A 16,565-nucleotide genomic window follows, 5' to 3' on the forward strand; every position below is an offset into this window, starting at 1 on the left:
CAATACCGAGCATATTCGTTCCGGGTTGGGTCGTCGAGCCGTGCGGTAAATAGTAAGAGCACGTGGCGATATATTATAGGCTACTTGATGTATCTGTACATCAGGTAACCTGAGGCAATAAAAATTCCTTATAGGGAGATTTTGGATAGACTTTGTATTTTGAGATTTTAAATATTTATTCGAGGATTTCGGCATGCGACGCGATGTGGACCTGAAAAAAATATTTAAAATGCCCCCAATCTTCTAGAAAACTTTGAAATGCATTCTAGCTACACAAGATAATTTAAAAATATAAATATAAATATGCATTGATAAATATGCATATAAAACTTTGATCAGTGTATATTACATTAGACATGAAATTTTTATGCATGATAATTCTTTAAATGTCGACCGATGATCGGCGGCATAGGCCTCTGGCTGTCAAGGTTGATAAGTTCCTCCTTGAAATACCTTCTCAATAACAAAAGGGCCCTCCCAATTAGATACGAATTTGCCACCGATTTTTTGATGTGGGATGATTGACCTTCTTAATACCATAACCAATTTTCCTTCTTGAAATGCCCGAGGATGCACCATCCGATCAAATGATTTCGTCATTCTTCATCGGTAGATTTTTAGATTTTGTTGAACTTGTAACCTGAATTCATCAAGTGTGTCAAGCTCTTCCTTTCTCAAGCAAGCATTTTGCTCTTGAGTGAGATCGTTCTGGATTGCTACCCGGAGTGATGGTAGTTCAACTTCTAGTGGCAATACTGCTTTAACTCCAAATGCCAGTGAATAAGGAGTGGCTTTGATGGGCATTTTGTAAGTTCTATGATAGGCCCATAGTGCCTCTGCCATTTTCGTATGCCACTATCTTTCATTCTTGGTAAGGATCTTCTTAAACAGTTTCACTAATGTCTTGTTGAAGGCCTTCGCTAGGCCATTTTCTCTTGGGTTGTATATTAACGAGTACTGCCCATCGATTTTATGTCGATCAACAAACTTGTAAATTTTGGTACTCTTGACTGCGGTACTATTGTTTGAGATTATGCGGCGTGACACACCAAATCTCTAGATAACATTATGGTAAAGAAATGGATTACATGTTCGGACGTAACTTATTTGAATTGAGCTGCTTCTGCCCACTTAGAAAAGTAGTCTGTTGCTGCCATAATGAAACGGTGTCCCACTGATGATAGTGGATCTATTGGCCTGATTATATCTGCACCCCAAAATTCAAATGGTCAGGATGCTATTGTAAGGTGCAGTGAGTTTGGAGGCTGATGTATAACATCATTGTGGATTTAACACTCATGGCACCTCTTAGTATGGTCAATACAATCTCTTACCCTTGTCGGCCAATAATAACCCTTCTTTTTTACTTTAGCAGCCATCTTGGGACCTAACTAATGTGCTCCACAAAGTCCTTCATTGACTTTTGTCATCACCCTATCAGCTTCCTTGGTCCCTAGATAACATAACCACATTTGATTGAAAGCCCGACGATACAACATGTCATTAACAAATGCGTATCATAATGCTCTTTTTTGAATTTATGTGACTAAAGATTTATCTGTTGGGAGTTTACTTTGTTTGAAATAGTCGATAGGGTTGCCTCCAATCATCTCTCTCCTCAACATCGAGGCAATGCAACCACGATTCTGAGCATCTACTGGTCCTACGTCTCTTGACTACACGACGTTCTTCAGGTTTATTTTTAATAATGATCAGTTGGGGAGATTGAGGATCAATCGAAGTTGTACCCTGCTGACTTGAATCTAGTATTCCCTCTGCTCGCGGGAATTGTAAGATTGCCAACTCTAAAACCCGACGGCCTTGAACCATAATTGATATATGCATCTCCTCATCGGTGTTCGTCACATCCTTGGCTAATTTGTCCAGGCAATCTGTTTTGTTATTTTGAGGAACTTAAGCTATTCTAACACTCTGTACCTGTTTTAGAAGCTTAAGAGCTTGCCGGTGGTAGTGGGCTAATTCAAGTTTGAAAATCTTGTAAATGCCAAGGACTTGATTTATCACAAATTGAGAATCACCGAAGATTTGAAGATTTTAGATTTTGAAATCGATTGCAATCTCCAGCTCTGCTATTAGAGCTTCATATTCAACTTCATTGTTGGTCCGAGGTTCAGTCAAACTGAATGAAAATCTAATTATGCTTCCCTCCAGTGCTAAAAAAATGAGACCAATGCCAGCTCGTGCCCCTGCAAGATTTGGAGATCGAGCAGGTTTAATCGATGATTTCCCCGTCAAAGTCCATCTCCCAAAATAGTAGTTTTTCATCTTCCTCGACCTGCATGATTTGCTCATCAGACAAATCATCATTGAGCGGGAAATCTGTCGGGATAGGATGCACAACAAGAAAATCTGTCAAGGCTTGCACTTCCACCGCCTTTTGTGGCATGTATGTGATATCAAACTATTATAGTATCACTGTCCACCTGGCTAAATAACCTGTCAACGCTAGTCTTCTCATCAAGAACTTTAGCGGATCGATCTTTCATATCAATGTAACCCTATGAGAAAGCATGTAATGGCAGAGTTTCTGAACTGCGAGAATCAACGCCAAACAATGCTTCTCATTTGGGAAATACCACACTTCTGCTCCGATCAATATCCGACTAATGTGGTAAAGTGTATTTTCTTTGCCTTCTTTATTGTGTTGAGCCAATAATGCTTCGAGGGACTCTTCTAATGCTGTTGTGTACAGTATAAGAGGCTTCATCGGAATTGGCACTGTGAGAATGGACGGCTTTAACAAATATCTTTTAATACTGTCGAACGCTTCCTGGCACTCTACATCCCATTTGAAGCAGACATCTTTCTTCATTAGCTTCGAAAATGGTTGGCACTTACCCAACAAATTTGATATGAATCGCCAATAAAAGCCAATTGTTCTTGTAAGGAGCGGAGTTGACAAATATTTCTAGGAGGTGACATCACAATAATTTCCTTTATCTTATTGGGGCCGATTTCGATTCCTCAATGTCAAATGACGTATCCCAGAAATTTACTAGAGACCCCGAAGGCACATTTGAGAGGGTTCATCTTCAAATCGAACTTTCTAATCCTCTCAAATATGATCCTTAGGTGGTTTAAATGATCTTTTCGGTTCATTCTCTTGGCGACGAGGCCATCTATATAACACTCGACCTTCTGATATTTTTTTTTTTATCTTCTGATGTATTAATTCATCAAAGATACGTGTCATTACCCACTGGTAGATGGTTTCAGCATTCTTCAGGCCAAAGGGCGTGACCGTATAGAAGAACATGCCGATGGGCATTCTGAACGATGTATGATTTTCATCTTCAAGTGACATCTTAATTTGATTTTAACCCGACATCCGTCCATAAATGAGAACATGTCGTAGTTGAACGTGTTGTTCACTAAGAGTTTTGATATCGGGAGTGGAAAGTCGCCTTTAGGGCACGCCTTATTAAGGTCCCGAAAGTCAATACATACACGAATCTGACCATTCTTTTTCTTGAAATGGACGATATTGGCGATCCAATCGGCATATTTTCTTCTCGAATGAAGCTCGCTTCTATGAGCTTCTTAGTTTCAGCAATCACCTATTCTTCAATCTCTAATCTCATTCTCTTCGGAGCTTATTTAACGGGTGTTGGTCAATCTAGGAACTGCTACATCAGGGGATAAGACGGCCATCTCAGCATAAGTCCATATAAAGCAGTCCCTAAATTCACAGAGAATTTCTTCTACTTCCTCCCCTTGCTCTTCCGGTAGAAGGGCACTGATGAAGATCAAGCGAGGATCTTCTTTAATCTGAGAGGATATAGCTGAAAAGCGATGGATTTCTTGGAAGATTTTTCAAGATGTCGACCATCGAGAATATTGTTTGAAGGGGTCATCTTCGGGGGACCCACTTTGATGAATTTCTTTAATGACTGATCTATAAAGGTACACACTAGTGTGGGCTCCGAAAATTCGACCCTAGCCTCCGCTCGCTGCTATTCTTGCTTTTTTTTTTGGCAAGGGAGTTTTAACTGAATAAGTTCCGAGGTAAATTTTGGAAGGCAGATGGGTTTGTAGATAAGACACTACCTAGAGATTTCGCCCTCATTTTGCGAGTACTTTATGATCTGAGTTCTGGTTTCCTATAGGCGCAAGCCCCTATAGTTAATTACCCCTCCCGATAACAAGAGAGAACTTTCGATTAAGGCTAGTCGTCAATCAGATACGTAGAGAATACGTGTTATCTGGCATATAGTAGCAGCATAGGTTAGGAATTTTGGAAATTTGAAGATTTTGATGTTTGGGAATTTGAAGGTTTTGGATATTGGGAAATTTGGAGGGTTTAATATTTAAAACTCGAAATTTCACCATCTTACACTTAAAGCGGATGGTGGGGGAATGGATGATGGACCCGATCAAGATCCCATGGTTCCATCGTCCCGGGTCATCGTGGTCCCTGGTCTACTTAGTCAGAGGAGGTAGTCGACCCAACCTGACAGAAGGATCCTTGTCGGCAGCCATGGGTTGCTTCGTCCAAGGGGACTTTGTAAACCTGGGATGAATGTTTGTCTAAGGGGACAAATTTGAATCCACCTTAGCTAACAGAGGACTTTGTGCCATATCAATCATATCTTATTGATTCATATCTCAAGGATTTAACGCCACTAAGAAGCGTATTGGATTTGGCCATAACCGCTATCTGTGGTGCCATTTGGCGGCAAAACCACTCGGTTCAGAGGGCCCGGGTCATAACCGTTTACCTGCAGTGCCATTTGGCGGTGAAACTGCCGGTTAGAGGACACGTACCACGTCCTTACTGGCAAGAGATTGTTTGAGAATGGATCTTAGTGATATTTTCAACTAGGTATTTGGCTCTTTGTGAGCTGAAGTAAATTTGAATTTGTCCACCCAGGCAGACTGTTGCGGATGGTGGATGGGCTTTGTTTTAAGTGTTGGGATGGATAGTCTCATTTTTAAATATTTTTGGGATTTTAGGATTTTTTGGATTTTTGGACATTTGGATGGAATTTTAAGTATTTGGAATGGCATTTGAAAAATATTTGTGAATCCCTCCGGTTGAGATAAGAAATCAACACGGCCATCATCGGGCTGTTCGGGGTCATTTCCATTTAAAGCTTGAACCTTGTCGACTCTGTCTGGCTGTCGACAGAGGATCGGGTTTCGTAGGCTTTATACCTTTGAGAGTGAATTCTCTTGATTGCAGGCCTTGAAGGCCTAATATGAATGCATTGAAATAAATACACCAGTTTCCACAACCGTGTATTTGTTTGAAGGGTTCGAACCCTGTCGACTCCTATTGATCCGTATAGAAGGATCAGGTTCGAACAAGAATTCAATTATTGACCCGTGCAACATCCCTAGACGTCACGTGTGTGCCAATAACACGTTCACCGGGGCTCATGCGGGTTTTGTGGTTGCATTTACCCATTTTAGTGTACCTATGTGTATACAAACTACGGTGCACATGTGGGGGTATTCTTGGAATATTTGTGAAACGCCTTATGTCCGTTTCTAAGAATGTTGCGGATCCGGTGGCGTGGCGTAGCAGCTTCTGGATCAGTTGTTTGCTGCTTTGTATAGGTAGACTGTCGTGCACTACTTATACGATTTAAACAGATAGATTGTGGTACACAAACTAATCTCCTGCTTTCGGTTGTAGAAGCTCGTAGGAGCTTATATTCTTTATGCATTCTGCTGTGATTTTGGTCTCTACAATACAGCCACTACTGCTGGAGGTAGATGTATTCATCCTTAGACTGAAGTTGACTACAGGATACTGCATTTACTGTAGTCTTTATGCATCTACCCATTAGTGGCATATGGCACATACATCTGTCTTCGTAAAAAGATCGTATGTGTTGCAGATCTTTTATCTTTACTGGCATGTAGATCAATGTGCTTGTTTGTATGTTGATGTAGATGACTGTAGTGTTATAAAACAATTGTTTCATTTGCTAAGTCTCCTTCGCACTCCTTTGCATTTTGATTAGCTCGAAGATCTCCCAAAATTCTTTGAGAACTCTATGTTATTGATTGATTGTAATCATGTTGTTATCCTTTCAACTTGATCTCTGTTTGCAAGAAGATTGTTGTATTTGTTGCAATTATTCTAGTATTGTTTGTAGGGATGTTATATACATTGCAAATGTAGAAGCTTCTGCCATCATTTGAAGTGCCACGAGCATTAAAATCTACTATATTTGTTACATATTGAATTCTTTTATCCAAGGGAAACTGTTGTATAAATAAGGAGTCTTCTACGGCGACTCGTAGGGACCTCCACATGTACTTATAAAACCACTACATGAAGTGTTGTTGTTTGTAGTAGAATTAATAAACTTGCTTGGAGTTGAAAATCATTGATTATGCATAGGTCTTCCTCTTACTTATTGCTTGTGAGTGAGATGTAGTAGGGACCTTCCTTGTTCACTATACATCTTTATCTGGTCATCTATACCCACTTGAATGATCAAGATTTGACTATTAAACCTCTATATCTTGATTGTTCATTTGAATGTCCTTCAAAAGTTTCTCATTGAGGATTGTTTACAATCAAATGACAGTTGAATTCGTATGAAGACCTCTTGTTATGTGTCCCCTATTTACATGTGAATGATTCTTTTGGAACATTGTTCACCACCTGTCATTGTAGTTCATTTCAATTAGATTAGAGTATTTCATGAATCATTTTGGAGAAATAAAAGTTCAAGTCTTTATAAACTTTGGTCCACATTCAAGTTCACCTTTGCTTGTTCAAGTGCAAGTTCCTTTGATGTATAGACCAAGTTTAAATATGAGTCCAAGTGTTCAAGTTTTTAAATCCTTTGATGTTCAAAAGCTTGCAAGTTCAATTTCAAGTTATCGTAGTCTTGTTCGAGTCCCGAATTCATTTAAAGGCCTTACAAGTTCAGGATTGATTTTAGTTCAATTTCATTTCATTGTTCGTTTAAGTCCAAATTTTGTCATTTTTGAGTTCAAACAGGTCCAAGTGCGGTCATATTTTCACCCGAAATTTTGGCAGCCTCCCGGCGTCTCCCTGTTTAGGAGAAAACTACGAGAAACTGGGCATTTCCCACCACGCAGCAAATAAAGGCGTGTATGGTAGGTGTCCTCAGATGAGGACACCGCGGCCGTGATTTTTTGTTCCTCCCACCACGCGCAATAAAGGCGTGTATGGGGTCTTTGACGGCGCCAGTTAAAAAATGCATAGTTTGCTTTCCCCCCACTCGGGGGTACTTATAAGTGACACAATTTGCTTTACCCCCGCTCGGGGGTACTTATAAGTGTTCCCGCCTCGCCGTAGGTGCCGCACCGGGATCCCATCCCACCACGCACAATAAAGGCATGTATAGGAGGTTTTCCGGTCCGTCACGAACGCCAAAGTAGAGTTTAGGTGATTGCCCGCCTTATCGTAGGCGTCGGATCGGGGTCCCATCCCACCACGCACAATAAAAGTGTGTATAGGCGATTTTCTGGTCCGCCGCATACAACAAAGCGACAATCAAAGTTTAGAAAATTCGTACCTTCATGGGGTTGTAGAGGTTGGCACGTGGATCGAGGCAGGAAGAGAGGTATCATATTTTTCTTAATTTCAATTAATCATGACTAGTTATAATTAATTATAATTATTTTTTATTAATAACAATTAACAATAATTAATAATAATTAATTACAATTAATATCAATTAATTATAGTTAATCAAAATTAAATATAATCCATAATAATCAGGCATAGTCGGAAGGAGGAGAGGGCTGCTTGCAATCGTGGAAGAGAGGAGGCGTCGGTGTCCCCGAAGGCTTGAGCTTGTCTCCCTCTTATAGACGCAAACGGGAGGCGATCGAGGGCAAAATACAGGATTTGGGCAGGATTTCTCGGAGAAGACCTGTTCGGCGCCGATTTCAGCCGGATTTGATGCATGATTCGTGGATCCAACGTGCGCAAGGTATGATTTTTAGCTTATTTTTTTTTGTTTCCTTTGGATTTAGCATGCAGATCAACAACTAGATGTCACACCATTATATTACATATATTTTTCCTATAGAGATATTGATCTCCATATTTGTTTTCTTTTATGTCGGGAGGACATGCGTCCAAGTGTCCCGCCTCGATGCTTACCATACATATCTTAATTCTTTCTTTGCTCTACCATCATAATAGATGATTGCTTTTCCCTGTACCAGGACCTTTTAATGATGGATTTTTGGATGTAGGGACCAAATGTCACGTCTTGATGTTCATGTATAAAGCTTAGTATTATCATTACTATTTTTTGATGCTGCTATAGCACTTAGACGACTAGCCAAAGATGGAAAGAGAAAACAAACCCCAGTGGAGTCGCCAGAAATCTGTGGGCTCTGAAAATTCGGCCCGTCCTCCCCCGCTTGCTTTTTCTTATTCTTCGGGGGAGTTTTAACGGAATTAAGTTCTGGAGTAAATTTTGGAAGACAGATGAGTTTGTAGATAAGACACTACCCAGAGATTTCGCCCTCATTTTGCGAGGACTTTATGATCTGAGTTCTGGTTTCCTATAGGCGCAAGCTCCTATAGTTAATTATCCTTCCCGATAATGAGAGAGAACTTTCGATTAAGGCTAATCATCAATCAAATATGTAGAAATATGCATTATCTGACATATAGTAGCGGCATAGGCATAAGTATTTTATTTTTTGATTTTTTTCTTTGTTTTAGAGGTCAACATCAGCATACCTCCTTCCCATCCATCCATCTTCCATCCTTTGCCAGCATTTCTAGCCAGTCTCCAGTCAGCCAAATGCAGCTTCCACCCGTAGTTCTTCAGCAATATTGGGCACCGCTCTTCATTTTTGCCCAAACTTCTTCCTGCTTCTGTCTCCAGCCACTTTTTCTCCACCCAAGACCTTCAAGAAAAGCAACAATACACCTATTCCAGCTGTTGTTTTAGACATAACACCCACCAACTTGCAGCTGTTGTTGTTAAGAAACAGCAAACCTCAGTCAAGCCACATTCCCTGCATTATTTCGATAAGAAACAGCATCTTGCAACTGTTTTGATACCTCCTTTTCAGCGTTCTCCGACAACCGATGCCCCCAAGACACAGAGTCCCTCCAAGAACCTATTTGGATGGTTACTTCAGCCATAATAGCCCTCCTGACAACAGCAAATCTCACCAGCTGGTAACCTGCTACATCTTGCATCTGCCGCAACATCCTTCCAACAGTCATCCGATTGTTTTTATCAAAATATTCAACAACATTCAAGGATTCAATAATTACTGGCAACCCGCATCTTGCTTGCACTGGAATAATAATTTTTCAAGTTTACATCAGGTTCTCCATTTTCTTGTTCTTTACTGAAATTTTATTATTTATTCTACACATTCTACTCATTTTTCTTTTCGTTTTTCTTTTTTTAATTTTGGTATATGTACCAATTCTCGTATAAAAGAATTTCCTCATTCATACCCAACATGAAGAATGTTGATGCTGAAGCTCTACGCTCAATGCAAAGTAATCATAATTTGCAATTTGCCGAAATCCAAAAATCTCTCCAACAAGCTGATATTCAATTAACTTCTGTTGGCACATCCATCCAACAATTTCGAACCTTCATGGACTTCATCGATAAATGTCTTAACAACTTATGCATTGAACGACCGCCTTCCTTTCAAAATCAAGATCCTGCTCACTCTGCCGGTATTCTTGGTTCCATTGGGTCCCTTCCCACTCCACAATCTATCCCAGTCTCTCTACGTTTTTCTTATCTTCAAAATAAGAAAATTGATCTTCCTCACTTTTAATGGATCTGATGTGAAAACATGGATCTTTAAAGCATAAATACATTTCGATTTTCATAATACTCCTGATTGTTATCAGGTTTGAATCGCTTCATTTCATTTGGACGATCCCGCCACTACTTGCTATCAATGGCTTAGGATGAAAGGTCAATCTCTTCCTTAGTGTGATTTTATGTTATCTTTACAACGATTTGGCCTTTCTTCTTATGAGAATTTACATGGGAATCTTTCAAAATTAACTAAAAAAAAAAATCAACTTTGGATTATCAAACAACTTTTGAAAATATTGCATTTAAAGTTCCCAATCTTTCGGAGTCTACCTTTATTAGTTATTTCATTTTTGAACTCAAAAAAGAATTACAATGATAACTTTTACTTGCGTGTCCTTTTTTTTGGATGCAATGGAACTTACTATAAGTCATGAATCAAAATTCAAGACTTCTTTTCTACCTCATCCTCAAATTGGCATAAACCAAATCATTCTTATCCATCCACCAAGTTTACACGTCCTACCTCTATCCCCTCATCCAACTTCAACCCCACTCACTAGGCCCAACCTTCTCTCACCATCCATAAACCTCCTAACCTCCCAAATCGCAAACTATCTCCTGCTGAAATTCAACATAGACGTCAACAAGGCCTTTGTTTTAATTGTGAAGCTTGGACCCCAAATTCGTTGCCCTAATAAATTCTAATTATTACTTGGCACTGACGATGGTGAATGCATGAAGTCCCCTCCTTTTCTCTTGATATTGATCATAACCACGATCTTTCTTCTAAAATTAGTTTAAATGCCTTAGCAGGACAATTTAATCCTCAATCTTTTTGTTTAAATGGCTATATTAATAATCAAAATATTCACATTTTAATTAATAGGAGTACTCATAATTTTATTCAATCCAATCTTATCCATCAACTTGCTCTTACTCCACAAGCCACCAATTACTTTTGAAGTTTCAGTAGGCAATGGCAATTTACTTTTTTGTATAGCAAAATGCCCCAATGTCACAATTACTATGAAAGGCTATCAGGTCACCTTAAATTTATTCATCATTTCCATACATGGGGCCGATGTCGTCGTGGGTATGCATTGGCTACAATCCTTAGGATCAATTTTACGAAATTATCGCAATTTGACTATGCAATTTAGTTATCAAAATCAATCCCTTATACTTTCTAGCGAATCTCAATTATCCTCAAATCCCATTTCTTTCAACCAATTATGTGCCCTCATTTCTCATTCCTCAACCATCCAATTATTCACTATTCAACCTCACCATCTAAATACCAACCTTGCACCACCTGACTCTTTAGAAAAACATCTGGATACTCTCCCTCATCCTCTTCCTACTCCCATTTGAACATTATTATATGAATTTAAATACTTATTCAAGCCCCTATAAGGGTTACCATCACCACGAACCATCGACCATCTTATCCATCTCCCTTTTTTATCCAAACCTGTTAACATTTGTCCTTATCATTACCCACATTATCAAAAGGACGCAATGGAGAAATTAGTTTCAGAAATGTTAAAATCTGGTAATATTCACCATAGTCATAGTTTTTCTTTAGCCCTAACCTTCTTGTCAATATTTAGTTGGATACATTGACTCAACTACACCGCTATGAAAGTGCAAAGTGACCTTTATAAGTTGTAATTGTATGAATAACTAGTCTGACGTAGGAAGTCAAAAGATAATTGGCATTGCAACAATTTTGCAATTGTTCCATTGTTATCGTGCTCTTGATCATCTCTCTGGCTCTCTATCTCTCTCACCACTTTCATCATCTTTCCCAATAACCTTTGCAAGTATCTCATAACAAATAGGACAAAGATATGGATTTTTTGACCGTGCCATATCTAAATTTAGAAGTACACATTGATGGAGGCTATCATTTAGTTTTGAGACCAATGTTCCTTAAATCTGACAATATTCACCATAGTCATAGAATGGGAGAGCGGGAAACCAAGAGAGGGGGGAAAGAATAAGTAAAAGGAATCAAATTTCTAATTAAACCAAACACATCCGATCACAACCTAAACAACCCTTCTATAGACTTCCGAGTAAACTAATGAATGACACAAATGAACCTATTGATAAGTGATCCTTATTTCATGGTTATCCAGACATAAAGAAGAGATGAAAATAAGAAAAAACGTAATAAAATAACTATTCAATACTAACTCTTCAAGAAAAGAATTTTCTGTTGTAAGGCATGGCAGAATAGGAAGTGAAATTGATTCATGTACACCTTAGGCCATCTTGTAGGCAAATGTAAACATACACGGCTGAAATTGTAGGCAGGAAATCATGACAAGCATAGATATATGCAGAATGGATATGGAGTTTCTATTACAGTTTGGCTCAATGGGTTAAGCACCCCTTAGCATGATAACCTCTCCTTCCTACTCAAGAAAAAACCAAGCCTAGAAGCCATAGAAAGTATTAGGAAATGCACACAAGCAGTCAGTTAACATGAAAGATCTCATAAATGGTTCCATATTATGATTTCAGGAACTAAAAATTATTAAAAACAACATGATGAGCAACACAATAAAGTTAACAAAATGGAATGAAATTACTTTGAATCTGGATTCATCAAACAAAACTGATCCATAAGCTCCAGAGCCTCAGATGTGCTTATGCTGAACGACTGCAGAAAGGTGAACAAAATTCTCAAGCTTAATGACAGTAAAACGGCAATCCCAAAAAAGCCTAAAAACAACAAACAAAAAAATGCTAAAAGAAGAATGGCGTACCTAATGAAGTAATACATTAAATATATATTAAGAATTTTACAAAAAAAATAATATTTAAACAATTAAATCAATAATTAATATATCTACTATCTATATAATGGGCGGATACGTGAGAGAAGAAAGGAAAAAAAATGTAGTTTTAGAAACCAAGTGAACTGGAAAAGGGCTAAAGTGGTGTTCATCAGAAACATTCTAAAATGTTTTAAAAAAATATATATTTAACAACAAACAAAATCATCCTCTAGCCAAAAACACAGGAAAAGTTCGTTCATTGTAGCATGAAATTTTTCTTGGATAAAAAAAGTCAATAGTGATGACAGCATGTTAGCCTCCAATTTCTCAATTTATTCGGAAGGATTAAGGTATTGGAGTGATTGGAGATTTGTTTTTAACTACTTAAATCAGATTAAAATACCATATCTTCAGGTACTCCGAACTTCAAAAACCCTTTGGCCTAAATAACCAACAATTACATGAGAAACTGCTTTACGGACCAATAAAAAATTACAAAGTTAGTTCTCAACTTTGAAAAATTTTACTTTAAAGTTTAATCTTGAAAGTTTAAGAAGGAATTTATATTCTTTTAACAAAAAATAAAATAAAAACCCACTCTACAAAGCTAGCGAATCTAATGAGGGCTTTAGGTAATGTATGGGAACTTAGTAAAAGGTTTTCTGCTGACCAATGTCAAAATATCACATCTCTGGGATCTGAACTTAATATATCCTCAAAACATTAAAAAAAAGAAGCAAAAATCGAGATAAGTAATTTTAAAAAATACCAGAAGGTTTCCTTTTATGATGGATATTTTTATTTTTCATTGTAAGGATTTGAATATATTTTAAGAGTGACTTCGTATGTATTTCTAACAATTTAAATCTGACACAAATACTCAGGAAGAACTGTCTATCCACATTGTTCCAAGCAGTCAACAAACCCTTTGGTCTACAAAACCAAAAATGATTGCAAAGGTTGCAAGATTGATGCTAGGACCTTTATGAACAGTTTCAAACATATGTAAAGTTAGATCTCAGTTTGTTAAGCTTTCACTTTATTCTTAACAAGTTTAAGGTGATTTCTTTTGTTGTTTTAATAAAAACTGTCCACTTTCCAATGTTGAAGAATTACACGAGAACTTTTGATAATATATGGGACCTAGCCGAAAGGTTTTATTCAGATTATTCTAATCAATGCCAATGATCCCGTTTCAAGGACAGCATTATACATCCAAAAATACAATAATGAAAAGTGCAACCTAGAGAGTAAGAACATTTCAAACAATTCAGGAGGTTTCTTTTCATGATGAAAAGATACCAATAAAATATGTACATAATGCATAGGCATTGGAGATTAATTACGTACACTTTCAACCCATGCCATTTCAACCAAGAAGTTAGAGCAGTTGTCCTGCCAAATGAAAACAATTGAAGAACTCAGAAAGATAATATATTGGGTTGCAAGTGTAAAATAAAACCACTCAATTGGATGATACAAAAATTTTCTTGAAACAAACATTCAAAGCATGCCGATAACAACTAGAGATGCATCAATACAAACATACATGCAAACATGCATCTATATATGAGATGGACTTATCCCCTCCTTGGAGGAACATAAATTATTCTCCTATATCAAATTTTAAACATAGCCTTGGAATGTAAAATCAAGATTGTCAATGATCCTTAACATAATTAAAGCTAGTGACACACAATTTCAAACATTTCTAAAATCATTCAAACATCCATTTTGATGCATACAAAATTTCTTGATAAATAGCTTCAATAGAATGAGAAGATATTTCGAGAGAAGGCTTAAAAATGACTTGGAATTTAAAACATAAATTACTCATGATGCTTATTTCAATGATTTTGATTAATGAAAAACAACAATTTCTATATAACTCTGACCATCATCAATTTTTTAGAATACCTGATGAATAGTTAAATTTTTTAACAGCTGTTGGAATTAAACCATAAGTAGATTTAATGTTGCAGATAAATATGAATGATGTGATTTAAGTTTGAAGACAATAAAATCTAGTGAACTTCAAGAAAACTCAGGAGAAAAATGTCAATTCTCCTCAAAAGAGGGTAAAAGTCCCTCTCTCTGCATGCATATGCGAATATATTTTATAGAACGAGCGTGTTTACGTTGAAGAAAATTTATTACCTACCCCGATCAAGAATTCATTCATTCATGAGGGTGTTTCTAAATGTGATTTGCCACAACGTAACTGAGACGTGAGTAAAATTTGGCTAGGCCATTACTCATAAGATATGGTCCACAGCCAAGCCAATAGGAATAAAAGTGATACAGGGTTGGCAATGACATATTTCATAATGAATCCAATTGTAATATGTAGGGAATATATTGCAAAGCCTAATACTAAAAAATGCAATATCATAAATTAAAATGATTAGGGATCACTTCAATAGAAAATTGCTAGCAGATTTAAGTTAAGAGTGGGTGAACATATGATTTTAAAAAAAAATCTACATACCATTTTGAAAATCTTACTAATTAGGCATATAACATGAGAAAAATATATTGCATGACGAAAAAGAAACTTAATGAAATGTGGGACGATTAAAAGAAATTGAAAATTGTTATAAGTATCTAAAATTAGGAAGATTTGTAGTAGGGAACGAGTAGGAAAATTAGCGGATACATAACTACAAAATAATACTGTAAAGGAGAATACGATTATATCTTGACTTTGTTAAACTAATTATTGATTGAAAAACCCTACCTAAATTACGAAGTGAATGCCTATGCCACCAAAAGTTTCCATCAGAAAAAAGTTGAACAACGAGGATTCATAGAAAGTATATAATAGGAGAAAAGAATGTGATGGGAAAAGTATTATTTGATCTCAAACAAGTATATATTTTAGAAATAGCAAGCACATACTTTATAAATGAGAAGATAATTAGGAACATTTAATAAAAAATAAATCAAGAGCATCACAAAAGGTTACTTTCTATTAGGAGGAAGGTTAAAAACTACTATAAAAAATTATTAGGTTAATCATGATATGAGGTTAACCACTTAGTATAAGGTATTGCAATAGAAGGAAAAAAAATCTAACTAAAAAAGCCAAAGTGAAGCTTAAAATGAATTGCTAATTGTTTTAAGAAGGTTAATAAAGAGCTTTAGGTTAGAAGTGAATCGTAAACAAGTAAAAAGAACACATACATAAAATATACCCTTTCAAAAAACATCATAATAAAAATATTATGACACAAAAAGAAAATATAAATTAGCTAAAGGAAATGCTAGAGGGTAGTAGGCAAAAGCAGGAGGTATAACTTTTGATGGTATACTCTTTTTTATTACTCTGAAAGAAAAGAAAAGGAGATAATAAGCGAGATGATGAAACAATATTAAAAAATAAATAGAATTCAAAATTGTGATTATTATAAGAGAACAAAACTTATTTAAAATAAAATAATGAGAATGGAGATGAAATAAAGGTTGAGGAACATCACAACAATATCCAAGAAAATAATTTTATTTAATGCATGGACGATTGCCAAGAGGTTATTTTTGTGTTGAGACCAATAACATAAAAGTATTGAAAGCAAAGAAAAAACACTCAATATGATTTTAAAAGGCATTAAGAAGCCTATTAATGGAGTACCATAAGAATAAACTTGGTGGGGATTAAAGGAAATAGACATGTGCCAAGAGAATATTGAAGTTAAAAATATGTGGAATGGAGCTGTGAACAGGAACAAATAATGTTTTAGAATGATGTAAGAATTCTTAAAATAGAATGGTCAAATCAATGATGAACATAAAAAATAGTACATTTTCATATGGTTTATGAATGAGATTACAACCATGATTAAAAATAAGTTTCATGGAGCATGCTATGCACTCATGACATGATTCAAATAGGTTAGAAAGTAAACAGTTGAATAATGGAATAAAACTGAAATGTAGGAGATGGAATTAGGAATTCAAGACTCACACAAATTACACGATATAGGGTATTAGATGATGTGAAACAATAATAGTCAATCAA

The 16,565-nt window shown here is 36.5% G+C and overlaps 1 protein-coding gene across 1 annotated transcript in view; it reads right to left on the reverse strand.

The window, feature by feature from the left end:
• LOC110113052 (lysophospholipid acyltransferase LPEAT2) overlaps positions 1-16,565 on the reverse strand; it is a 54,589-nt gene that overhangs the window by 14,370 nt on the left and 23,654 nt on the right. Inside the window, exons 8-9 of the mRNA XM_020845472.2 lie at positions 13,901-13,945; positions 12,362-12,432 (exon numbers count right to left, since the gene is read on the reverse strand). Coding sequence (XP_020701131.1) covers positions 12,362-12,432; positions 13,901-13,945 — 116 coding nt within the window. The remainder of the gene's footprint in view (positions 1-12,361; positions 12,433-13,900; positions 13,946-16,565) is intronic.

This window comes from Dendrobium catenatum, unplaced genomic scaffold, assembly GCF_001605985.2.
Source record: "Dendrobium catenatum unplaced genomic scaffold, ASM160598v2 original_scaffold_34171, whole genome shotgun sequence".
Lineage (NCBI taxonomy): Eukaryota > Viridiplantae > Streptophyta > Magnoliopsida > Asparagales > Orchidaceae > Dendrobium > Dendrobium catenatum.